Here is a 26,529-nt window from a genome sequence, read left to right as displayed (position 1 = left end):
ACTCTTCAACAAGACCTCAGTGTTCCTGTTGCCTCTCCACAACTCCATGTCCCGTGTGCACAGTGATCAGGGCAGTAAATCAGCTAAACAGATTCATTGTGCTGTGCTGTGCCTCTCTTGTCCAATGGCAGGTGCAGGACAGGTTATGTGGGGCAGAACAAGTGTGGTTTCACTGCCAGTCCCCTTCCTAGTCATTCTTCTGCTGGCTTAAATGGAGCAGAAGTGGCTTTTCCTTGGTGTTCCAATGCAGCCATTTTCTTTAGGGAGCTTTCAGTGCCAGACTGTGAGGATGGAGCCAGATCTGCTCAGCATCTTCAGTTCCCTTTGCATTTCCCAAGGCCCGCACACGAGTCCTTTTCATGCTGTCTGAGCTGATGAGAGTTGGCTTTAGGACAGTTCTTCTGAGGTTTCTTAAAATACATTGCATGTAGCAGTGACTCATGTTTCTCCCCTCCCAGCCCTTCATCCGCTGCAGCCTGCAGTGCAGAGACCTCGTGGACGAAGCCAAGAAATTCCACCTTCGGCCCGAGCTCCGCAGCCAGATGCAGGGACCCAGGACACGAGCACGTCTGGGTGAGCAGCAGGAAAAGGGCCTGAGAGGGGCCAGGGCACTGGCAGCTGTTGTGTTAGCCCTTTTCTAATGCCTTGTGACTGTGTTGGTGTTCTTCACAGCAGTAATTTGTCATGCCATGGTCCCCAGTGGACAGAGAGGGGACTGGACAAAGGGCATAGGTGTCTCTTTTATAGAGTATGATTGTTTAGTGCCAGTGTGGGGACAAGCTGATTGCCTTTAATCCCAGGCCCTGCTGTGGCCTCAAAACCAGTCTCCTGAGTACCTGGTGCCTGCAGATACATTTGTCCCAGCATGCAGCTGTCCAAGAACTATGGGAGTTTCTTCCTGTCTGAAGAGGTAGGAATCAGAGTCCAAAGTAGACCTGTGAGGTGAGTGGCAGCTGCCTTACAGTGACAGCAAGCTTCCACAGAAAATTGAACAGGGGAAGGTGCAAGGAGGTGTTGGGAGAGTAGCTAAGAAGTAGAAAAGTACAAGGCTGTGGCTAATTTTAAGTTTTGTACTTGCAAGATAGTGTGTCTTTGAGTCTAGCTGTAGTATGATAACAAATAGTGAAAGAGATATGAGAAAAGAGAGATGTAACTTTTAAAGAATGGGGAAGAGCTGATGTTGTAGTGTAGCTAATAGACAGTGTAAATTACAGAATATTTATGAGCTTATTACTTGTTGTGCAAGTGTCTGATGCTTTTCTTAATAGACGAAGCTTGCTGTTCTCACATTGAGTCCCAAGTTTTCCCTGCACCCTACAAATTGCTCATCCCCGACAAATAATTCTGCAACAAGGAGGGAGATGGAGATGTCCCTCTTCCCCTTCAGAGGTGCCTTTTATTTTCTCCCTAGCCTTGTTAAGGCAAATAAATGATATCTTCCTTTATTTCTGTAACTTCTACTAAGCACGGTCACTGAATTGCACAGAAAATGTTTGTCTTTGGGCTGTGAGCACTCAAGAGCAACATAAAAGTAGGACTGACCTACAGAAGAAGGAAAAGTATTGGCTGCTTCTGTGCCATGCCTGTGTCCTGTGCACTCCCAGGGCACTGCCATCAGTGCCAGCAGGGACCACTCTCCCTGCAAGGAATCCTCCCTGTGTGTCTCCAGTACTGCTGCACGTGTGGTGGAGAGAGATTCCAAAATCCCTTTGTGGCCTCTTTTAACCACAAAAGGAGGAGGGCAGATCAGGTTTGTCAGAGACACACTGATCAGACTTTTCTGGCCTGAAGGAAATGTTGTTATGCTGTTCCTGCCTAGTCCAGGCCTCAGCACATTTCGTGGGAATTCCTGTGCCAGTTTCAAAGAGCTGCACTTCAACTCAGCTTGTCATGGAATCAGCCTTCCAGTATCTGAAGGGACCTCAAGGAAGCCAGAAAGGGACTCTTCATCAGAAACTGCAGCAATGGGACAATGAGGAATGGTTTCACACTGAAAGAGGGGAAATCCAGGGAAGAAATTCTCCCTTGAGAGGGTGGTGAGGCCGTGGCACAGGCTGCCAGAGCAGCTGTGACTGCCCCTGGATCCCTGGAAGTGTCCAAGGCCAGGCTGGACAGGGCTTGGAGCACCCTGGGATAGTGCAAACTGTCCCTGAACATGGAATGACATGACCTTTAAAGTCTTTTCCAACGTAAACCATTTTGAGATTCTATGATTTTAGAAAAAAACACATTTCATTTTATTCTTAGTTGAAATACTTCACTCGATAAAAAAGACATTAAAAAACTGTTTTATTGTCTGATTGTATGGGTTAAAACTGCACATTATTGTTGAGGTTCATGCTTTGGATTCAGCCCTAGCTGTTTTAATTGATTCCATACCATCTGATATCAGCAATGGGTCACTTTAAACTGTGATCAAGGCATGTATTAACTTTCATGGGAGGAGCTGAAGTGATTGCACTTATAGCTTTCTTACTGGAAAAGAGGATTTCCAGGATGTTGGAGCTCTTGTGAATCCTTCCCAGTTATTTTTTATATTATTCTTCATCTGAGGTGGCAGCTTTTCTGCTTTGTGACAAAGTCTTGTTAAATGTTTGTTGCTTGGTGTTCAGTCCTTGTGCAATGAAAGGCTGGACAGTCCTAAATTCTAGTGATAAACTTCCTGTTCCAGAAAGGACCAAGGAGTGGAGGGGATGCTGAGCTGTTCTAAACCTGAGACAGAAGCCTGAGGCTTCCAGGCAGGTATTGGAGGGGAAGTTACAACTCTCCAGGTCACAGCTGTTATTAACAGTCATGGAGGAAATAAGATAAATTCAGAGAATTCATCTCAGAGAAAGTAGAGGGAAGGCAATTTTGAAATAAAATACACAAGATTTAAGAGACAGTTCCTGGGAAAATATTTAATTGGTTTTCCAAGCTTCAGACAGCCTGACTTGTTTCTCAGTTACATGGTGAACAAAGTCCCCTAAATCAGGCCTGGATGTCACTTGTGACCAAGAGGAGGCTGCAGGGAAGCAGACATTTTCCTACAGATTCTGTGGAGTGGTGAGAAGTTTGGGAAAAATAGCAGAAAGGCTACAAAAGGAGATATAAAGGAGTGAATTTCACCACCTGTCTCTGAGGCAGCTTGTCTTTTCAAAGTGCCTCTGATGTTAGGAGAAACAGCCCTCCAGCAGCCAGCTCCTAACACCTCAGTCTACTGTCTGCCATGTGCTCTGAAGAGTTTCTCTCTTCTCTTTCTTACTGAGCACAGAGGGAGTGAGTTTGTGAGAGTCCCCAGGATGAGGTGAGAGATGAGGAATGTGACTCCATGTTCCCAGAAGGCTGATTTATTATTCTATTCTATTCTATTCTATTCTATTCTATTCTATTCTATTCTATTCTATTCTATTCTATTCTGCTATACTAAAACTATACTAAAGAAAGAGAAAGGATACAGACAGAAGGTTTAACAAGAATGAATAATAAAAACTCATGACTGACTCCTCAGACTCTGGCACAGCTGATGGTGATTGGCTATTAAGTAAAAACAATTCACATGAAACCAATCAAATGCATCTGTTGGTAAACGATCTCCAGACCACATTCCAAAGCAGCAAACACAGGAGAATCAGATAATTATTGTTTTCATTTCTCTCTGAGGCTTCTCAGCTTCCCAGGAGAAGAAATCCTGGCAAAGGGATTTTTCCAGAAAATGTGACAGTGACAAGGGAGTGTGAGTGCCTGAGCCAGGTTAGGTCCCTGAGCCGAGACAAAAACAGGGATTTAGAGGCAGCTTCATGCCAGGGAAGGCTCAGAGTTTCTCCAGGTTGTTCCCCTGAGGTGACCCTTTGGTTATGAAGGGATTGACTTGGCTTTGCTGTCCCTCTGTCCCTCAGGAGCTAACGAGGTGCTGCTGGTGATTGGCGGCTTCGGCAGCCAGCAGTCCCCCATCGATGTGGTGGAGAAATACGACCCCAAGACCCAGGAGTGGAGCTTCCTGCCGGTAAGGGGATGCTTCTGAGCACCACTGGGCTGAGCAGGCTGTGAGCAAACACTGATCTGCAGCACCAGCTGGATGACAATCTCCTTGGGCTGTCCTGTGCAATCTGCTGAGGATTTCTGACAGAAATTCTTTAGAGATTTACATGGAGAATGCAGAGTGACTGAGGGAGAGGGGGTTGTTGTCATAGACCTGATCAGCTGAGCCTGCAGAGACCCACATCTTGGCTGTGGGAGTGAGAGCTATCATGTTTCTTAGTGAAGGGGTGTGAAGCTTTAAGGTTAGTGATGATAATTGGAATGTCAATAGGAACCGTGTAATCAGTGCAGTCTTCAGGCTGCTGCATGATCCCACTGCTTGCAGTGTTTTGGAGCATAATGGGAAGAGAGAATTCCTGCACTGAGGAGTATTCCTACTCAAATTAAAATCACCTTTATCTGTGTGAAATGGTGGAGAACTGCCTCTTCTTCACTATCACCAGTCAGGGCAGACTCAGTATCACCTGGTGTTCCAAAATTCTGATCTTTTTTGGAGGCTGATAGCTTCATCAAATATTCAGAGTCCCTGCTTTTTCCCATTGTAATAGGAGGCTAACAAAATCATCCCAAATGCATTGGGGGTTATGCAGCAGCACAGGATAAGTGACATTTAGTGTGAAATATCTGAGTGCAGAGAGACATGGTCCTGAGAAGAGAGCACAGCCAGGTGGGGGCAGGCACAGTCACTCAGGCTGTGCTCTTTAAATCCATAGAGCTGTCTCCCCTGGGACAATGGACATTTCCCAAAGGAGCAGTAGGAGAGGGTGAAGAGCAGGGGTTGGTGTCCATGCTCAGTGTTGTTTCTGTGAGGGGTTGGTCTCCATGCCCAGTGTTGATTCCTGACCTCAGTGCTGCTTTGCTGTCGCAGAGCATCACCCGCAAGAGGCGCTACGTGGCCACGATGTCATTGCATGACCACATCTATGTCATTTCCCAAAGGAGCAGTAGGAGAGGGTGAAGAGCAGGGGTTGGTCTCTATGCCCAGTGTTGTTTCTGTGAGGGGTTGGTCTCCATGCCCGGTGTTGTTTCTGTGAGGGGTTGGTCTCCATGCCCAGTGCTGTTTCCTGACCTCAGTGTTGTTTTCCTGTCGCAGAGCATCACCCGCAAGCGGCGCTACGTGGCCACGGTGTCGCTGCACGACCGCATCTACGTCATCGGGGGCTACGACGGGCGCTCCCGCCTCAGCTCCGTGGAGTGCCTGGATTACACCTCAGATGAGGATGGCATCTGGTACTCTGTGGCTCCCATGAACGTGAGGAGAGGGCTGGCAGGAGCCACAACCCTTGGAGGTATGTCCTGCTCACTGCCAGGGTGTGGTGTTCACACGCCCTCTGAACAGAGAGAAGCTGTGAGACAAGCAGAGAAGAAGGAAAACACAAATCTTATCTCACTTGTTGTGCCTGTGTTGTGCTAAAGTAGAATGCAATATGGAGATTGTTTACCCAAAGTGAGGGTATTTTGTTCCCTTGGCCTATCAGGGCCAAGAATGTGTGTGTGTGTCAGACTGTCATGGGACAGTCACAAGAGAATCAGAGATGAGTGCAGTGTGAGCAGTTGTGAGCAAGGGTGAGTGCATGGCAGATTCAGTTTAGATACAATGTACATAGTATAGTATAGTAAAGTAATTCATTAGCCTTCTGATGATGGAGTCAGATGCATCATTCTCTCTCCCCTTCGTCAGAGTCACCTTTGATTTACAATACCAGGGCAGAGCAGCCTGTTCAGCTCCAGCCTGAGGTGCCCTGAGCTGCTGTGTGAAGAGTGGGCTGGCTCTGCGGGAGGAGGGGAGCCTGAGATTCTGCCTTCTCATCACTGGGATGCAGAAATGGAAAACTTGCCCACATATCCTGAGAGGAGCTCTGCCTCCGCTGCATTCCTGCAGCATGTATCTGTGAACTGGGGGAAAGGGGCTCTGAGAGAGATTAGGGAGTGGGAAGCTCTGAGGGTGGTGACAGTGTTGGGCAACAGTGAGCACAGGACAGCCAGTACAGCTGTGGTCATCCAGCACTGCAGTGACTGGAACATCTGCAGGGAAGGAGTGAGGGCTTTGGGGAGGTACTGACATGAAGCTCACCATGGGCAGGGTTTGGTTTGGGTATGGCAGTGTTTCAGGAGTTCTGCAGCATGAAAAAGAATAGCTGGATTGTATTTGTTCTCTTTCATCCATCAGCAAGAAGCAGATTTAAGGGCCAGATGGGACTTGTGTTTGTTTGTTGGGCCTGTGAGCCAGGCTGAGCAGCCTGGGTTCATCTTGGCTCCTGGTGTGCCATGGTCTGTTTTCTGTGGTTTGCAGTCCATGCCGTAGCTTTGCTCCATGTGAAACTACCCCTGGAGGGCTGCCTGTCCCTGGCTGACTGGCTGTGCCTGGTGCCACCTCTGTCCCTGGCTGTGCCTGGTGCCTCCTCTGTCCCTGGCTGTGCCTGATGCCCCCTCTGTCCCTGGCTGACTGGCTGTGCCTGGTGCCCCCTCTGTCCCTGGCTGACTGGCTGTGCCTGGTGCCCCCTCTGTCCCTGGCTGACTGGCTGTGCCTGGTGCCCCCTCTGTCCCTGGCTGACTGGCTGTGGTTCCTCTGTCCCTGCAGACATGATCTACGTCTCGGGCGGGTTCGACGGGAGCCGCCGGCACACCAGCATGGAGCGCTACGACCCCAACATCGACCAGTGGAGCATGCTGGGAGACATGCAGACAGCACGGGAGGGAGCAGGGCTCGTGGTGGCCAATGGAGTCATCTACTGCCTGGGTAGGTACCCTCGGCACCTCTGAGCTGGGCACAGCCTGCCTTTTTACCCAAGAGAACATTCAAGTGCTGCCTGAGCAGCCCCAACCTGTCACGTCCATGTTAGAAAAGGTTTAACCTCACTGGGCACTCACAGCTGTGTCAGTGAGAGCTGCCTGACCTCACTGTGCCCATCACAATGGCTTGGACTGTAGCTGCCACATCACTGCAAATTAAACACAGTTTACACATACTGCATTTGAGAGGTGGCAGGAGTGTGGAGGATAAGCAATGCCAGCTGAGGCTTTGTGTGGCCTGGGCTCTGAATGCCCAGAGATGAAGCAGGTAGCTGTGGGACAGGGGGTGCACCTGCAATGGTGGCTGTAGTGCTCCAGAAATGTATCCTGAGCTGTCTGTTCTCCAGCTTCTTCCTGTAGCAGTCATTTCAGTTTCAGAGCACCACACCAGCTGTGAATAAAGTGAGATTGCCCGAGGACAAAGCACTCTGAAGCTTCTGTGGGTCACCTTCTATGCCCCAGAAAAGGCAAGCCCAGCATTGCACCCACCTCTGTTGCAGTCCTCTTCCTGGGGAGTCACAGATCTTAGGCACTGGTTTCATAGAACCACTGGATGGTTTGGGTTGGAAGGGACTTCATCTCATTCCACCCCCTGCCATGGGCAGGGACACTTTCCATTAGATCAGATTGCTCCAAACCCTGCCCAACCTGGCCTTGGATAAACCAACCATGTTCATTCCTCTTCCTCGTGCTGTTCCCCAGGGTGGATGACAGCACACTGCTCCTTTGCTGGGGCTGCACAGAGATTGTAGTATCTGCTTGTGAAACAGCTCTTGAGAGATCCCAGCCTACACCATCCAGCCTCAGCACAGACCTGGGAGCTGCACATCTGCAGGGCTGCACCAGCAGTGGCCTCAGCGTGCTCAGAGGCAGCTCCATGGGGCTGGCCTGGTTTGCTGCTTTGGGGAGGTGATGCCCTCCCAGGGCAGTGTGGGGCAGAGCTGGCTCTGGGCTGGCTGCAGGATGCTCTGCCCCACCGGGATGGGCTGTGCTGATGGCAGTGCCATGCTGTGCTTGGGGCTCACCAGGCATGGTGCTGCTCTCTGCACAGAAAACATTCTCCCCAGGTGAACCCCATGGTTTGCTCCTGTGTTGTCCTACTAGTCCTAAGGTAAGGAGGAGGAGAAGTGAGGAGGTTCAGGTTAGGGTGGTGGTAGGGGATTGTAGTTGGGTGGCTCATGGTTGCAGGAGGAGTAGGGCAATTTCTAAGTCGAATAGGAGGAAAAGGATGGCTACTGGGAAGAAGAGGATTGAGAAGGGGAGTCGAGCAGATCCCGGGGGGTTGAATCCTCATTCATATGGGGATAGTTTTTCTGAGTCAGGGTTATTTGGGTGAGTCAAAAGTTTAGTGCAGTTAGGAGGATGCTTAGGGTCAGTGATAGGGCCAGTATGAATAGGATTATGTTTATTACTCTTCTCTGGGCTTAAACCAGATTCTAAGGATTGGAAGTCGATTGTAATTTCAATACTAGAAGAGCATGGTACTGCTCTCTGCACAGAAAACATTCTCCCCAGGTGAACCTCATGGTTTGCTCCTGTGTTTTGTTTCAGGAGGCTACGATGGGCTGAACATCCTGAATTCTGTTGAGAGGTATGACCCCCACACTGGACACTGGACAAATGTCACTCCAATGGCCACCAAGCGCTCAGGTAAGAGCCCACAGTGTCACTGCTGGGTCAGAAATGACACAGATAAATGAGTGACACACTCCATGTGTTTTCAGAAGGCTAATAACAATTTTATTAGGAACCCATTCCTTTTTATACTCTAGTTCACTATAGGGGACCTGATTGGTCCTTTACCCAAACCACCATCACCACTGGCTAATTAAGAAGACACTCATCTGTAAACAGCCTTATGGAAAAACAAGTTACTACAAACACAACCTGTGGATTGTTTAGTATTTGACTATCATTCTTTCTCTCCAGCTGCCTCAGACCAATTCATGGGAAAGCTTATCTAGCTTTCTCTCTCTGACCAGATGTCACATCCACAGCCACAGTGCCTTGAGGTCAGTGTGTTTCTGCTGCACTGAGGGAGCAGTCAATGCTGCTGTGTTCTGCTGCCCTGGAGGATGCTCTGGCCCCAGTGGGTGGGTTGGCTTTGAGAAAGGATGATTTTACTGGCTTGAATTCCCAAGAGAAATATTAATTTTCACATGCCTCCATCCCAGGCCAAGGTGTATGCAGAGGAATGCAGTGGCAGGGTCACAGGTTACAGGGAGGCTGATGAAATGCTGGATGACTTCCACATCTGGGAGCAATGCCTGGCATGGAGAAGAGCTCCCAAGGCACAGACTGACCCCAGTACTGGGTCAGTGCTCAGCAGCTCCATGGGGCACAGTGAAGGCAGGTGTGACTGCCAGGCTCCTTCCCCTGAGCCCTGCTCTGGGCCAGCACTGTCACAGCACTGTCACAGCACTGCCACAGCACTGTCACCCAGCAGTGGGCTTACACAAATGGTGCACTCACACCATAATTATCCCCACCAGCTCTTCACTTGTCTCTCTGCCTGGTGTTCTATCCAAGCTTTAAGTTGGCACTTGTATCTAGGACAAAAATACAGTTTAAATCCTACTTTTGGAGTATCTTTCTGCTTAAACTCTCCTTCATTTCTCAGAGGGGTTGTCGTGGGGCTCCTGTAGCTCCTGTGTGCCCAGGTGTGTTGACTCCTGCTCTGGCTGTGTGCCTCAGGCCTGCTGCCCTGGCCCTTCCTGTGTGTGCATGGGAAGGTTGCTCTGTGCCTCCACCCCTGTGTGCCTCCCAGTGCTTACAGTTATGTGCTTAGACCCTCTCCAAATCCCTTTTGAAGTTGCTTTTTCTCTGCTTCTTGCAATAACTGGCCCTCACAGCCAGCTGGGCAGCATTGCTCCATGTGATCCCTGTGCAGGTCCTGGTTAGAGACAAGTACTGGCTACTCAATAAAACTGGGCTCTGCTCCAAAAACATTTCAGTTTTCTTATGCCTGCAGTGGCATTCACCAAAACCCCAATCTTTAAATATTTATTCCTGTGACAGGGATGTTCCTGTTAAGTGTTGGTTTATCTGCCAAGAGTGGACTTGATTTAGGAGTTGGGCACTTTCCACATCCAGGAAGGCCATACAGATAAAACACAGGATGAGATCTGCAGGTTTTGCTAGGTCAGAGGCACCATGTGAGGTCAATCCATGAATCTCTAGGAAGCTTGAGGATCAGATGGCTTTCCTCAAGGGGCCTGCTGTGGGCACCAGAATAGTCTGATTTTGGACAAGACCAGAGTTCAAGCAAGACCAAGTTCAAGACAAAAGCAGGGTTCAAGTTTTCTGCAAAAGGCATTTCCCAGGTCTGTGCTCCCCACAGGAGCTGGAGGCTTTAGTGGCTGTGCCTTGGCTGCAGCATGAGCTCCCTGGTGCCACAAGCCAGCAGGACCCTGGTGAGGCTCTTGTCCCCAGCACTGGCTCAGTGGCTCCTTCCTTGGCACTGTGACCTGGAGTGCCTGGGTCTGAAACATGCCCAAGGGCCCTTTTTTGCTCAGGTTTTGGTGCTGCCACTCTGGTAATAACAACCCTAACTACTCACATCTTAGGTCTGAGTGCTGGTGACCTTGAACCCTGCAGGATTCTTTTGTCCCCAAAAAACCTCTAAGATTTATCCATGTGCAGGTGTTTGAATTCCAAGACCAGGACTAAGAGTAATCTTGCCTTTTTCACACAGAACATTTCTTCCTTGTTTCTTTTCACCTCTTAGGACAGTTCTGGAGGGAGGCCACCTCTCAGAGACCTTGGCCACATTGCATTGCTGGACCAATTTCCCTGATTAGGCCTTGGTTTGGTCTCTCTTCATCCAAAGCTCCTGGAGTGCTCCCTGGGCCAGCCTGGCCATTCCCAGCTGTTCTGAGTGCTCAGCAAGGACAGGCAGGGAAAGGCAGGGTGTGTTTAGAGGAACAGAAAGTCTCTTATACCCTGTTTGTAAAGAAACACATCCATGCCAGGGTAGCTGGCTCATTTCCTTCAGGGTATTCATCAGTGCAAGAGTTCCCTGTGGGTGGTGACAGCCTGACAGGGCTGACTGTGCTCCCAGGAGCCCCTGAGGCCACCAAGTGCCTGGTAATGTCACAGTGTCCTCCTGTGCTGTACCTGAGGGGCTGCCAACGAGGAACCAAGGCTGGTGGGGTTATTTGCTGCTGCTTTCATGAATTCCCAGTTGGAGCAGCATATTATTTCTGCTTTCATTGTGAGAACACCTGTTCAGCAGCTGCTCCAGCCACCTTTGCCTCTGCAGCAGTGTAGAAACCAGCTTTCATTTTGTCTTCAGAGGAGTAATGTCAGGGAAATCCCTCCTCCAGCTTAGCATGGAGCAGTGTGCAGCCACAGCCAGGAGCTGGGTGGCACCAGGGACTCAGAGCACCAGAGGAACCTGTCTCTGCCTGCCAGCACAGCAGGCCTGGGGCTGCTGTGCTCACACACCTGTGCTCAGGTGTCAGCCCAGGTAAACTCTTGTGCTGCTGTGCTGCCCAGACCCCCCATGCCACAGAGTCAGCAGTGTTTGGTGGAGTGAGGTGTTTTCATGTTTCATATTGGAGACAACAACAGAAGACACAGTTATCAGCTATTTTAGGGGAGGTACAAGCATAAAAAATGTCCTTTGGAGAGGGAGGAATTGAGCTGTTCACCTTGTGGCAGCGAGCCTGGGGCTGCCTGTTGTAGTGTGTTTTTACACTTTGTAATACTTTGAAGTAATTTTGTTTCATATCCCTGGTTTTTTTCCCAAATGGTTTATCCCAGACTGTACCCCCCTCCCTTAACCTGTGTAATCCCTCTCCCTGGCTGAGATCATCCCCAAACCCCTACCCTGGCTCTCTGTCAATCACTCAGCATCCCTCCCTCCATCTAGAAGCTTCGATCCAGGATGTCGAGTGATCAGCCAGAGGCCAGGGGTCAGCCCCCCAAGCCTTGCCCCATACACAGTCCTAAATGTCCATCCCCCAGTACCCATCCCTTAGGGTCATTTATTAGTTAGTAAAATGTTTTCTACTTTGGTTTTCCACCTCCCTTTAAATGGAACCTTGGCACATCTCCCGAGTCTTTCAGCAGGAGGCCCTCAGTGACCGTGTTCACCGGGGTCTGAGGATGAGAGAAGAGACAAGGATCTGACTCCATGTTTCAGAAGGATTGATTTATTATTTTATGATATATATTACATTAAAACTATACTAAAAGAATAGAAGAAAGGATTTCATCAGAAGGCCAGCTAAGAATAGAATAACAAAGAATGATAACAAAGGTTTGTGGCTTGGCTCTCTGTCTGAGCCAGCTGACTGTGATTGGCCATTAATTACAAACATCCAACATGGGCCAATCACAGATCCACCTGTTGCATTCCACAGCAGCAGATAATCAATGTTTACATTTTGTTCCTGAGGCCTCCCAGCTTCTCAGGAGGAAAAATCCTAAGGAAAGGATTTTTCATAAAAGATGTCTGCGACAGCCTCCTGAGGTGTAGGAGCTCCCCAGAGCCCCTGAATAAAACCTTGGATTAACCCCTGCTAAGAGTCAGCCCTTTAGCATCTACCAATGTCCCTGGTGTCTCTTCTGCTGCAAAGGTGACCAGCTCAGGTGCCCTCAGGGCATGGGAGAGCCCTCAGCACCCTCAGGGCACAGAGAGTGTCTCCCCACTGTTGCCCCCTGGTCTCTGCTGACTCAGGACTGGCTGGGGTTCCTGAGAGGCTCCCAGAGGGACAGAGACACTGCTGGTGTCACTCGTGGGTGTGACTGTGCCACCTTCTCTCCGCAGGGGCTGGCGTGGCTCTGCTCAATGACCACATCTATGTGGTGGGTGGGTTTGATGGCACTGCTCACCTCTCCTCGGTGGAGGCCTACAACATCCGCACGGACTCCTGGACCACGGTGACCAGCATGACCACGCCGCGCTGCTACGTGGGGGCCACCGTGCTGCGGGGCCGCCTCTACGCCATCGCCGGGTAAGCCAGGGCCCTGCAGGGGACCCCAGGGGACACAGCTGCTGTCCCTGCCACGGGGCCTCTCCTCTGTGAGGGGAGACACCCACAGGGTCACTGTGCCCAACCACAACAGGCAGCACAAAGGTCAGTGTTGTGTTTGCAGGAATGATGAATCTGACTCTATGTTCTCAGAAGGCTCATTTATTACTTTATAATACTATATTATATGAAATAATATATATACTTTTATATATATATATATATACACACACTTATGTATATATATTTTTATATATACTTACTAAAATGCTAAAAATATAATAATGAAAACTCCTGACTCTTTGCAGAGTCTCAACACAGCTTGGCCCTGATTGGTCAAAGAGTCAAAACAACTCACACCAGAATCCAATGAAACAAATCTGTCTTGGTTTGGAAAGACAGGAGTCTGCTAAGGAAGGCAGGAGCCTCCTCTGAAATGGAGAATGGAAACCCTCCCACCCCTCTGAATTGCTATAAATTTTAAATTAAGGGGCTCTCAGGCAAAAAATATGGGAGCAGGAAATAACAGTTCTTTAATAGGGAAGAAAATAAAAGGATAAAATAAACAATGCAGTAAACCAAAACAACACTGCCAGAGTCAGAACCCAACCTGACACACTGTGGGTCAGGCTGTTGGCAGCAGTCCCATTGGAATTGTGGCTCAGCCCTCCTGCAGTGTCAGGGCTGGTTCTGCTGGAGCAGGGATCCTGGAGAAAGGTGCAGCCTCTTCCTCTGAAGATCCAGGGGAAGAAGAGGCAGCTGCTGTTCCTCTGGGCAATCCAGTGGAGAAGCTGTGCTGGTGTTCCAGAATCCCCAGATTATATCTGGGTAGGAATGCTTGGCTCCTCCCTCTGGGCTCACATCTCCCAATGGGATGGTGTAGTTCTTATCAGTTCTTATCAGCAGTGACATTCAATGGCTGTTATCAGCAGATGTGATTGTGGTCACTCAGAGAGAGATAAGGCAAACTGCCCACTTGACAAAAGAAAACTGCCGTACAGATGGTAACAGAATACATCTTGCCTTGCAATCTGGAACAACCTGTGGGTAAACAATTTCCAAACGCATTCCACGTGAGCAAAACACAGGAGAAGCAAATGAGTTAAGAATTGTTTTCCTTTTCTCTGAGGCTTCTCAGCTTCCCAGGAGAAAAATCCTGGGCAAAGGGATTTTTTTCAGTGAATGTGAATGCCACAGTCCAGGGCCCAGGCAAGCAGGAGAGCAGCAGCAGACAGTAATGGCAGCCTAGTGCAGGGGTGTAGGGAGATGAAGGTGGTATAGAATATAATCTTATTCCCCAAAGAGTTGCAGCTGAACCAATTACTAAAGATTAGGAGCAGGCCTGATCTTAACAGGCCACACCTGTAGCAAATAAGAACAGTGGTATAAAAGAGTGGATTGGTGGGCTCTTGAGTCAAATGGCTGCTGCAAGGGCCAGGAGGAGTTTGTGCTTAGAGGAGCTGCCTATGTGAAACATCAAGGAGGTATGAAACTCTGGTGCTATGGAATCCTTGCACTATAGTGATAATAGAACTCTTGCTGTATAAGACAACACAGGGGCTATAATTTGGGCTATTCCAGCCTCCCAGGAAGAGCTCTGAATGCCTCAGCCTCTTCCTCCACCCTCCTTCATGTGTAACTTTGTGTCCTGGCAGATACGATGGCAACTCACTGCTGAGCAGCATCGAGTGCTATGACCCCATCATTGACAGCTGGGAAGTCGTCACCTCCCTGGGGATGCAGCGCTGCGATGCCGGGGTCTGCGTCCTCCGGGAGAAGTGAGCAGAGGCAACTCACAAAGAAAAACATTCTAAAATGTCTCGGCTGGAGGAAGAGTCCCAAATGATTTGCAGTGGCTGTTCTTGAGAGTTGTGGATGCTGTGGGAATAGGCACCAGAACAGCAGCTTTCTGTGCTGCTTGTGACTAGAGCATGTGCATAACTGTGCGATCTCAGCAGTCATTTGAAATCAGGGGCTCTGTGGGAAGCTGGAGGAAGGGGATGAATGGGTCAGAAGCTGCACTCTGTGCTGTTCCTGTGGCTCAGTCTGTGGGCAGAGCACATTGCCCCAGCCTGGTCTCAGGCAGCCCGGTGACCCCTCCCAAGGACATGTACATAGCCCTGGGTCACCTCTTCAGCCACCGCAGGACCCCGCGGGTCCTCGGGTCGCTCTCAGCCGTGTGGATGTGTGGGGCTGAGCCCAGCTGCTCTTGTGTTCCAGCTTCAAATCATTGTGTACGTCCTGAATGTTGCAGCGTGCTCCCCAGCACTGCAGAGCCAGCCTGGGTGAGGTGTGAGGGCCCTGAGCTGTCACTGTGTCTGCAGGGCTGCACAAAGGAGTCCAAGGTTAAAGCTGTCAGCCCCTGTGAGCACAGCCTGAGGCCACGGGCAGAGGCAGGGGAGGAGCTCAGTGCCTGCCACAGAAGCATCTGCAGTGTTTGTGCTCTTGATCAGGTGCTCAGCAAGGTTCATCACATCGTGTTTCCTCAAAAAGCTTGACAGCTCCAGCTGCAAATGATGTGTGGCACCGGGGGCTTGGCTGTGCCCCACCCTGTGAGGAGGTCACCTGAGCTGAGGCCAGGAGAGCAGGGACACAGTGGCTGCTGCCCACCAGGGTCCTGCTGGGTGAGGCACTGGGGATTGTCCCCAGACAGACCTGAGCCCAGCACACCCGAGGCAGCCTTTCACTCAAGTTCATTGTGTTGGTTTTCCTTTCATCTAGGATTTTTCTGCTTCCAGGGCTGTTCTGGAGTGACATCCAGGATTCTGTTTCGCCCTTTGTTCTCAGCTGTTTATTCCCCTGTCTCATGACTCCACATCCTCTGACACTTGCTATCCCTGGCTGCCCCATGAGCCCAGGTGAGGCTCCACCAGTGGCTCCCAGCAGCTCATGGAGCTCTCCCTGCTCAGCATGTCCTGCCTCACTGTTGTGGGGGCTCAGGCTCCCCTCTGCCATCAGCTTGGCCCCACAGTGCCTGGGCTCCATGTAGTGCTGCTCGTTGGGCTTCCTGCTGACTCCTTGCTTGGGGACAGGGTGGGATCAGGGACGTGGTAGCATGACCTAATGATGCACTTTCAGCCAATGCTCTGACCTTCTGCGTTTGTTTCTATCACACAAGTGTTCTGTGGTTTCGTTTCCTATGTTTATTTTTTAATGAAAGTATAAAGAATAAAATATTTCCTGAGCCAGTAGGAGTTTAGCTTCTGTTCTCTACCTTCCAGACATGACTGACCGCTGTGTGGAGGGTTTGTGCAAAGCCTGTGTTAGACAGGCAGCTGCCCTCGGGTGTCTCTGCCCTGCAGCTTCAGCCCAGTGGTGAAAAACAGCTGCTCCAGCTGTGAGATCTGTGCACAGAGACCAGCCAGGCCTGGAGAACTCCCTAATGAGGGAATTTCTTGTCAGGTGTGTTGGAGAAGAGCATGGAGCAGAGAGGAGGAAAGGACTGGTGACAGTCAGCAAAAATAATGAATTATCAGGGGCTGAACGTGTGCCCAGGTGTGCCCAGGTGGCCAATGACACCTGGTGTGTACCTGCCATGCTGTGACCAGTGAGCATCCCTGTGTGCTGGCACTGCTGAGGTCACACTCCAATCCTGGGAGCAGCCTTGGGACCCTTACAAGGACATTGAGGGGCTGGAGCATGTCCAGGGAAGGGAACGGAGCTGGGGAAGGGTCTGGAGCACCAGGAGGGGCTGAGGGAGCTGGGAAGGGGCTCAGCCTGGAGCAAAGGGGGGACCTTGTGGCTCTGCACAACTCCTGACAGGAGGGGACAGTTGGGGGGAGTTGGGCTCTGCTCTCAGGAAACAGGGACAGGAGGAGAGGGAGTGGCCTCAAACTGTGCCAGGGGAGGCTCAGGTTGGATACTGGGAAAAATCTCTCTCCTGAAAGGCTGATCAGGCCCTGGCACAGCTGCCCAGGGCTGTGGTGGAGTCACCATCTCTGGAAGTGTTCAAAACACCCCTGGGGACATGATTTAGTGGTGAACACGGCAGTGCTGGGGAAATGGTTGGGCTCAATCATCTTAGAGGCCTTTTCCAAATTAAACAATTTCATAATCCTAATACTGTTACAGTAGAGCTGCAGTTGCAAAAAATTACAGCTCCTGTTTCCTCCACGGGCATGTGGGATGAATGGGGCCCAGCATTAATTCATCTGTCCATGTGCAAAACAGATTCTCTTGGTTTCAGGACAAACTGCCTCATTGATGGCTCCAGATCCTCCCCCTGCTACCTGCTCCCCCCACAAACAGCTCAGCCCTCACTGCAGATGTTCAGGAGCCTCTCCTGACACCTGTCCCCAAACTGCTCCATCATTCTTCAGCCAGTGAGGGCTGGGGAAGCAAAGAAGGGAACAGGCTCCGTTTGGGGAGTGCAGCACTCCCTGGTGCCACCCATGGATTGTCCCAGCTGTGCCCTCTGCCAGGCTCTGGTGCTGCCCCTGGAGCTGTCAGGGGCTGCTCTCCCTTCCCTGACAGGCCCTGCTCTCCTGCAGGGGGCTCAGGGGGATTCAGCTCCAATAGTGCCGTGTCCAGTGTGTGGCTGGGCACAAACTCAGCAGCAGCAGAACTGGGTCACAGCAGGATGTGACCAGCAGATCCATCCCTGCCTCTCCACGACAGGATGTACTGAAGGGTTTGAAGAGGAACTTCAAGGTGTTTCCAGGGAGGCAATGCAGAATATAAATGTTCAAAATGCTCCATGTTGCTGCTGGAGATGAGAAAACATCCAGGCTCCGGCTGAAAGCAAAACAGAGACAAAATGTTCTGCTTGGGAGGAAGCTGGTATGGATCTCCCTGGCCAGCAAGAGTGAAGCTTTGCTCCATGATTGATCCAGCAGAAAATGCTAAAAGGCATTTTCACCCTTCCACTGCTGGCTGCATGGAAGCAGCAGAGGAGAATCACCAAGGCAGGCCTTGCAGCTAAGGCACACATAATCACCTCAGCTCTTCTTTAAACACCAAGCACTCTGCCTTATTTATGTTGAGGGAGCTAGCAAAACATGGGAGCACCACCTCTGACTTGGGAGTTTTGCAAGAGTAACTGATAAAGTAACAGTTACAGAAATAAATTTAAAATACTACAGTTTTCCTGACTGAGCTGGTTGTGAATGAACACCTTGCAGCAAGCCAATTTGTATGGAAGAGAAAGAATACTCACATTTGTGCAGTGGTCAGGAAACGTCCTGGGAAATGACAAGAAGTAAGAACTGAAGAATTAAGGGTGAGTTTTCAACAGAGAAAGCTCCCATCCAAGACTTAAGAATTGGCCGAAGATCCTTTTCGTGGGTTTTTATTTAATTCCTGCACTGTCCAAGGACTGTAACAGTGAGAGCCACCACTGCAGCCACCAGCCCAGAGCAGCCTGGGGCCACGAGCTGAGACATCAGGGTGCTGTGGTGCCACTCAGGTTTATGGGCTGGGACTCCTCAGGAGTGCCCATCTCACATCAATGTGAGCAGGTGAGGGCAGGTGCAGCCCTGCAGGGTGGGTTTGCAGCCTCCCCAGGGCAGGCACAGGGCTCCCCTCCCACATCACCCCTCACAGCCCGGGTTACCCCAAAATTAGGATATGCACCTGTGGTACAGCCAGGCAGAACCTTACAAATGTTCAGCTCCAGACTGGGAGGGAAAGGCCTCCTGTTGGATTTGCAAGGATCCCCAATGTCTGGGAAGAATGATGGGCAGAACTCCATGGTAGCAGAAGGCTAATTAATTACTTTGTTATACTGTATTATACTATACTACAAAGAATCCTAAAGAATACTAAAAGATACTAAAGAAAACTCAAGACTGCCTCTCAACAGCCAGGACACAGCTTTTTCCAATTGGCCAAGGAAACAAAACAATCCTCAGCAGAATCCAACTGACAAACTCCTTCAGATAAACAATCTTCCAACACAACAACAGGAGCAGCAAATGAGATAAGAATTGTTTTTTCTTTCTCTGAGGTTCCTCGCTGCAATTCCCAGGAAATATCCTTGGGAAGCTGTGCCTTGCTTTTCTCTGTGGAGAGAAATGCAGCCACAGGCCTCTCCCACTGAGCCCCCTGTGTGGGCAGAGCAGAGCTTTCCTGGCTGGTCTGGGGCAGGAGTGACCATGGGGAGGCTCTGAAGCTCTGGAGAGAGAGAAAAGTGACACTGGAGTGACCCTGGAGTGACACTGGAGTGACCCTCAGGTGCCTCTGGGGCAGCCAGAGTCAGCTTCCACGGCAGGGATGGATTTGAGCTCCCAGCAATGCTCTGGGGTGTTTTTCTCAAACTGGTGTTGACCCTCCATGAGCAGGAAGGAGCTCACAGAATCCAGGGATAATTGTGCTTGGGAAGGGCACTCTGGGGGTCTGTAACCCTGATCCTCTTTGGATCAGGCTCTGGGGAGTCCAGAACATCTCCAGGCATGGGGGTTCTGGGACTGCCCTGAGCCCCAGGACAGGGCTGGACCCTGTCCCCTTCCTGTGGGACAGAACTGGACCTTGTCCCCTTCCTGTGGGACAGAACTGGACCCTGTCCCCTTCCTGTGGGACAGAACTGGACCCTGTCCCCTTCCTGCTCCCCACACATCCCCAGGCAGGGCTCAGGAGCTCAAACACCCCAAACTCTGCCCCAGCCTCAGAAGCTCCTGCCCAGGTGCCAGGAGGGTGGGCTGATGTCTCCCAGCCACACTCACACCCCAGCTGGTGCTGGAGCCTGAGGTGAGCAGCTGGATTGCTGCTGAAATACTACACATTTATTTAGTGAATATCAGAGAATATTTAGTGAATATTTACCTCAAATATCAGTTCCCATTTCTGGCTTCTCCTGAGGGCTCTTGGCAGCAGTCAGGAGTGAGCAGGAGGAACATGGGGCACATTTACAGCAAGCCAGGGCTCTGCTGGGATCTGGCCTGTCCTCTAAAGAAGCAGTGGCTCAGTCAAAGGCCTCTTTCAATCTTCTCAAGACCAACAGAGGGGTGGCAGCAGCCCAGAGCAGCACACGGCCAGAGGGGCCCAAAGGTGCTCAGTGAAGAGCAGCAGAGTGCCCTGGGCCCCAGGACCTCATCCCTCAGTGCTGCCTGTGAGCCCTGGCACTGCCCCCTGCCCTGCCCTGGCACTGCCCTGGCACTGCCCTGGCACTGCCCAGACTCTGCCCAGGCTCTGTGGGGTCACACATTGCTGCCAATGTGCCCCTGCCCCTTTCAGGCCCTCTGCCCTCCCCATCGAGGGGTTCTCCCTGTGCCAAGCAGCCACAGAGCTGCTGTTAGAGCAGCCCAGGTGCTCCCAAATCCTGGTGCAATCACTGCTGCAGCTTCACAGGGTCCCAGAAGGGTCAGAGAAGGGACCCCAGGGGCTCATCTGGTCCCACTCCCTGCCCAGGCAGGGCCATCCCAGAGCCCACAGCACAGGATTGCATCCAGATGGTTCTGGAATATCTCCACTGATGGAGGCTTTTAAGGGAGACAATTTCCCTTTGTCCAGCATCAACTGAGCTCCTTCTCCAACCACGAATTCAAGGATCTCCAGACTCCCATGGCTGGGAAGTGACTCTCCCTGATGGTCCCTGTGGGCCACGACAGACACAGCACTGCCGGTCCAGGATCCCTGGGGAACCAGAGAATCCCAGACTGGTTTGGGTGGGAAGGACCTTGAAACTCATCTCATCCCCCCTGCCATGGGCAGGGACAATTCCACCATCCCAGGGGGCTCCAAGCCCTGTCCAGCCTGGCCTGGGACACTGCAGGGACCCAGGGGCAGCCACAGCTGGGGGCTCAGCCCGATCCCAGGGCAGGATTCCTGGGGGAGGATTCCCAGTCCAGCATTCCCAGTGCAGGATTCCAGTACAGCATTCCCAGTACAGAATTCCCAGCCCAGCATTCCCAGTACACCATTCCCAGTGCAGCATTACTGTACAGCATTCCCAGTACAACATTCCCAGTACACCATTCCCAGTACAGCATTCCCAGTGCAGCATTCCCAGTACACCATTCCCAGTACACCATTCCCATACACCATTCCCAGCCCAGCATTCACAGTACACCATTCCCAGTCCAACATTCCCAGTACAGCATTCTCAGTACAGAATTCCCAGCCCAGCATTCCCCGGACACCATTCCCGTACACCATTCCCATACACCATTCCCGTACACCATTCCGAGTACAGCATTCCCAGCCCAGCATTCCCGTACACCATTCCCGTACACCATTCCCAGTACACCATTCCCGTACACCATTCCCAATACACCATTCCCAATTCACCATTCCCAGTACACCATTCCCGTACATCATTCCCAATACACCATTCCCAATACACCATTCCCGTACACCATTCCCGTACAGCATTCCCAATACACTATTCCCAGTACACCATTCCCAGCCCAGCATTCCCAATACACCATTCCCAATACACCATTCCCGTACACCATTCCCAGTCCAACATTCCCGTACACCATTCCCAATACACCATTCCCAGTACACCATTCCCGTACACCATTCCCGTACACCATTCCCAATACACCATTCCCAGTACACCATTCCCATACACCATTCCCAATACACCATTCCCAATACACCATTCCCGTACACCATTCCCGTACACCATTCCCAATACACCATTCCCAATTCACCATTCCCAGTACACCATTCCCGTACATCATTCCCAATACACCATTCCCAATACACCATTCCCAGTACACCATTCCCGTACAGCATTCCCAATACACTATTCCCAGTACACCATTCCCAGCCCAGCATTCCCAATACACCATTCCCAATACACCATTCCCGTACACCATTCCCGCACAGAATTCCCAGCCCGGCTCTCCCGGCCCCTCCCGTGGATGGGCAGAGGGGCGGGGCCACCGCAGAGGGGCGGGGCCACAGCAATTACGTCATCGCTGTGCTCCGCTGACGTCACCGTTGCGGCCCCGCCCCTCGCCATGGCGGCGCCCTGCGCGGAGATGGAGCCGGCGGCGCCTCCGGCCTCTGCCCCCGCCGCTCCCGCGGCCGCGCCGGGCTCGGCCGGGCTCGTGTGCGCGCAGGGCCGCAACCTGCGGGCCGTGCTGTGCCAGCGCTGCGGCTCCCGGGTGCTGCTGCCCGGCGCCGCCACCTTCGCCCGCCGAGAGGTACCGGGGGGTTCGGGGAGGGAGCGGGCGGTGCCGGCCGGGCGGTGACGGCCCCGTGTCTCCGCAGCTCCTCCTGCCCGCCATGAGGAAGAAGGCGGCGGCGGCGGCGGCGGGCGGCGGCGGGGACGTGCTGCGGGAGCACTGGCTGGTGCGCGACATGTTCTCCTTCGAGAACGTGGGCTTCACCCGCGACGTGGGCAACGTCAAGTTCCTGGTGTGCGCCGACTGCGAGGCGGGGCCCATCGGCTGGCACTGCCTGGACGACAAGGACAGCTTCTACGTGGCGCTGGAGCGCGTGGCCCACGAGTGACGCCGGCCCGGGTGGGAGCCGGGCCCGGCCCTCGGGAGCCCCCGGAGCCCCGCGGGGCCGGGCAGCCCTGAACTGACCGCGGCCGGGCACCCCGAGCGCCACCGAGCCCGCCCCGCGGCCTGGCTGGCCGCAGCTTGCCTCTGCTCCCGGTGTGACCGACCCACGGCTCCACTGCCGCCCCCTTTCCCAGATCCACAGCTGAGCAGCGCCAGGAATCGCAGCCCTGGCACGGCCGGCTCCTCGCTGCGCCCACACGGGAAGAGTGTTGGTGGTGGGAGGGTCCCTGTGCCCTGCAGGGACAGCTCACCCTGACACCTTTGCCTCGTAGCCCAACCTGCCCCAGTCTGGCTGCTCTGCCGCTTCCCTGGTGCCTGCTGTTGCTCCGGGGGGCTGAGGTGTCTCTCGTGACACCTTGTGAATGGGGCACTGGGACAGGGACTGCACTGACAGCACTGCTGCACTGAGTCCTCGTGGCAGCTGAAACTGTCTGACCTGCAGCCACAGCAGTTCCAGGGCTTAAGGCTGTCTTCTGTTGATTTTCAGAAGGAATGTTCGCTGCCCCAAGCTCTAACATTTATGTTCTCCAAAACCTTATCCCACCTGACAGCTGTGGCACCTGAAGTGAGTGTGAGGCATTCCAGCTAAAGTGTGCAGTCCTATTAACTGAGTTCTTGGGAACAAACACAGGTAGAATGTGCAGACAGCATAAGCTGATAGAGCAGCAAACAAAGAAAGTGTGCCAGACCATGGAGCTTTCAGGCAGCAAGAGTGAAGAGATTCCAGCCTGAAAAGCACCTGAATCATTGGACAGGCAGTGCTGAAGCATGTCGGAACATATGAGTGTGTTAAACACTGATGTCAGGAAGGAATTTCTCTTTTGTAAAAGCTGATGGTCAGAGTGATCTGGGATATTGTGACCAGTTTTGGTTTCTGCCTTTTAAAAGCTGGGCACAGAGCTGATTAAAGATGGAAGGAGGCTGCAGCAGCCATGGTTCTCCCTGCATTTATCACTGCTGGTAATCGTGGCCCAGCTCATTCTCCATTGCTGAGCCCTGTGTGAGTGACACAAGAGCTGTCCAGGGGTGCTTTGGGCTTGCTGGTGCTGTGTCTCTCTGTGGGACACATCCCTGTCCTCTGCTCCCGAGCACTTGGGTACTGACCCAGCTGGGCAGGGTGATGGATTTGTTTATGCCACCAAACTCAAGGTGAGGGTAGGATGCTGCCAAGGCTATGGGAAGAACCTTTCCCCTGCCCCTCTAATGAAACAATTTTGCTGGCAGGGCTCTGTAGGGCAGGCAGAGCCTCAGATGAGTCTCCCAGAGGAGGCATCCTGACAGCAGGAGGGGCAGAAACAAATCCTTTCTTCCTGCAGTGCTTGAGCACCTGCACTTCTATGATTTGGAGACACTGCCTCAATGTGTGGCCTGGTGTCAGGAACTTCTGCTGTGGGCAGTCAGGATTTATCAGGGCAGTGAGAGAGGCACAACTGTGATCTGGGGGCTGAGGGCTGAGGAGCAGGAGGCACATCCTGTGCTGTGTCCTTGCTGGATGTGTCAGATGGACATTTGTCATGGAAACTGCTTCTTCCCTCCTGCCCTTCCTGTCTCTTAGCCCTAAGCCCAAGGACTGCGCAGGTTCACCAAGGAGATGTGCCCCAAAGGACAGGAGAGCTTCACTCGGGTTCTGCACCCATGGCAAAATGTGGGATCGCATCACTAATTTCACACTTCCATTTGGATTGTTGTCTGTTAGGATATGTGTTCTGACCTGAAATCCTCCAGTTACAGTCCGTGTTACTTACATCTGCTGCACTGCTCACCCCTCATTTTGAAGGAGCCACTGTGCAGAGCAGACTGTGGAAATCAGCTTGAGTACCACTGAGTAAATGACCTCCAAGAAATGGCACCTGTGGATTCCTGAGCAGTGGGTGGCACTGGGAGGAGCTGGGGTGGTGAAAGCTTTCCCAGTCAGTAGAACAGCCCTGGAGAGATGGGAGAGCTCAGGTCAAAGCCTTCATGTTGGAATGGCAGCAGCTGAAATCCTCAGCACAGCCCCCAGAGTGCTGGGAGCTCCTGCTCCCCTTCAGGGAGAGGAGAGCTGAGTCCTGCATGGATCCAGGTGTGCTTCCTGCTGGCTCTTAAATACTAAATAGGATCACAAAGGCTTGAAATGCTGAGAAGAAATGAACAGTGTGATGGGAATTCTTGGGCAGAAGCTTTTGTACCATGAGATCTTGGGTGTCATTCAGCCTCAGTCAGGGTCTGGGTTCCTGCAGGCCATGAGAAACCCCTGCAGTGCTGGTGGCACAGAGACCTGGGGCAGGTTTGGGACAGCTGTGCAGCCCAGCTCTCAGTCAGCACCTGGGCTAATTCGTGTTCCCAGAGGTGACTGAGAATTTCAAGGGGTGGGCAGGAGGTGGGGGAAAGCAGCATCACTGTGTGGGATTTGAGCTCAGGCGGCTCCACTGTGCCTTCAGTGGAGCTGTGGGGAGCAGTGTCCCTGTCAGCAGACGTGGCCTGGGGGAAGAGCAGCTGCTGCTCCACTGGACACAGCACCAGGTCTGGGCTCTGCTGAAGCTGCACCGTTCCTGTGTCAATGAGAGCTAATAAAAATTCACATAGACTCACAAATATGTTCACTCCTTTTTATCCAGCCTGTTGAAAAACTGTTTTCCAGTTGCCTGTGGTAACTCCTAGAAAATAATGGTAGACAACCCTCAGGCATGGAAAGCATTTACATGATACCTAGGAAGGCTCATCTTGCAGCCCATCTTTATCAATACCAAGACAGAGCAGAAACCCGAATTTCCACATGTAGATCACTTTAAATTAATGTGAAAATTGATTCTTCTACTTAATGTCTGCATAGATTTGACTCCTGAGTCCCTCCTGTGTTAAGATGTAGCAGTGCCTCGAGAGGGAACAGTAACAAACCTGCCTCCTGTGCTCCAGCCAATCCCTCCAGCAAGGTTCAAGGGGCAAATAAAAACAGTTTTGTCTAATTGCTTCCCGGTGTGGATTTGGCGGGATCTCTAGTGCCTGCCTGCCTGGTTTGTATGGGTCAGTGTTTATGTGCCCTAAATGTGCTCAGGATGGTTAAAAGCAGACCTTGCTCCAGTCTGGCTCTGGTACTGGGATGGGTTCATAGCCCAGAGCCATGGTCTGGTTCTGGCATTGGCACCTCCTGTAGCTTCACCTCTCTGCTCCCATTCCCTCCCAAACCTCCCACTGGAGCAGCTGTTGAGCCCTTTGTGTGTTCAGTTTGATAACTTAGGCTAAATTTTCCTTTCTTGGCTGCTGGGTTGGCACATGCAGCCTGTGGGATGCTCCAGGGGCACTGGTAGGATGGAGGCCTTTGCTCCTTTTTGGCAGCTGCAGGCTGTGAGATCAGCTGAGCTGTCCTGGGGAGCTGCCACAAGTCATGCCTTGCACAGAGGTCACAATCACACTCTTCCTTCCCTAAATGAGTTACATTTCACTGAACCAGGTAAGTGGTGCATGGAGCAGAGGCTGGGATTCAAGGCTCCCTCTTTCCTAACTCTGCAAGTCAGCAAACCTGGGTGTCTGGGCCTACCAGGACCTGAGGCCTCTCCTTGATTCCTCCCTTCTGACTGAGGGAATCCTCACCAGGGCAGTATTGACAATGTGGACTCTGAAGCAGCAGCTTGAAGAACTTTGCTGTTTGCTCCCTGCTGTGTCCCAAGGCTCTCCCATCCAGCTGAGGCCTCAAAGAGGAGCCCAGCAGGGATGAAGTGAGATCTCTGTGTCTGTGGGACCTGTGCCTGCAGGTGTGGAGGGGAATAGCTCAGCAGAGCTCAGAGAAGAGCTGTGGCTGATGAAAGCAGGGCCAGCTTGGCCAGGGAGGTGGTTGTGGTGTTCTCTGTCCTGCACAGCTCACCTTGCTGCATTCCCTGAACCTCTGTGTGAGCAGAGACTGCCCCATCAGCACAGGCAGTTCTGCAGGGAGCTGGTGGGGGAACAGGGATTTCTGAAATGTGTTATGAATTTCCCTGAAGGTAATTTTACATATCTGACATTGCACTCCCTGGCAGGAACATAAGTAGGAGGAAAGGAAACAATTGAGATGAAATAGCTTCAGAGTCCTTGGACAACTGGTGCAGGGAAAGCGTCCCTGCCTCCCACAGAGTCAGGTTAATACAGGCCAAACTCCAGAATCAAAGAAACACTAAACCACCAAGTATTTTGCCAAAAACCCACCAAGTATTTTGAAGCTGGCTGGGGACACAAAAGGAAACCACAGCAGATGAGTGGAACTGGCCATAAAAATGCAGAGGGAGCATGAGGGCTTTTATCAAAGCCAGCTTTGTTCTCTTTCAACC

General features: G+C 51.9%; 2 protein-coding genes across 2 annotated transcripts in view; both read left to right on the top strand.

The window, feature by feature from the left end:
- The window catches only part of KLHL12 (kelch like family member 12), a 29,513-nt gene extending 13,534 nt beyond the window's left edge, over window positions 1–15,979 (top strand). Inside the window, exons 6-12 of the mRNA XM_054290747.1 lie at window positions 459–573; window positions 3,879–3,985; window positions 5,114–5,309; window positions 6,602–6,760; window positions 8,365–8,463; window positions 12,587–12,773; window positions 14,447–15,979. Of these exons, the coding sequence (XP_054146722.1) occupies window positions 459–573; window positions 3,879–3,985; window positions 5,114–5,309; window positions 6,602–6,760; window positions 8,365–8,463; window positions 12,587–12,773; window positions 14,447–14,573 (990 nt within the window). The 3' untranslated portion in view covers window positions 14,574–15,979. The remainder of the gene's footprint in view (window positions 1–458; window positions 574–3,878; window positions 3,986–5,113; window positions 5,310–6,601; window positions 6,761–8,364; window positions 8,464–12,586; window positions 12,774–14,446) is intronic.
- A 5,715-nt stretch (window positions 15,980–21,694) lies between these two features.
- On the top strand, window positions 21,695–22,265 carry RABIF (RAB interacting factor). Its single transcript, XM_054290751.1, has 2 exons — window positions 21,695–21,880; window positions 21,948–22,265. The coding sequence occupies exons 1-2, from the start codon at window positions 21,695–21,697 to the stop codon at window positions 22,188–22,190; spliced, it is 429 nt and encodes a 142-aa protein (XP_054146726.1). The 3' UTR covers window positions 22,191–22,265.
- The last annotated feature ends 4,264 nt before the right edge of the window (window positions 22,266–26,529 follow it).

The sequence above is a fragment of the Melozone crissalis genome, unplaced genomic scaffold (assembly GCF_028551555.1).
Source record: "Melozone crissalis strain CALT ecotype California unplaced genomic scaffold, PUWL_Pcris_2 ptg000086l_1, whole genome shotgun sequence".
NCBI lineage: Eukaryota > Metazoa > Chordata > Aves > Passeriformes > Passerellidae > Melozone > Melozone crissalis.
The sequence above is the reverse complement of the archived record's forward strand: the minus strand, read 5'-3'. Positions and strand labels throughout refer to the sequence as shown.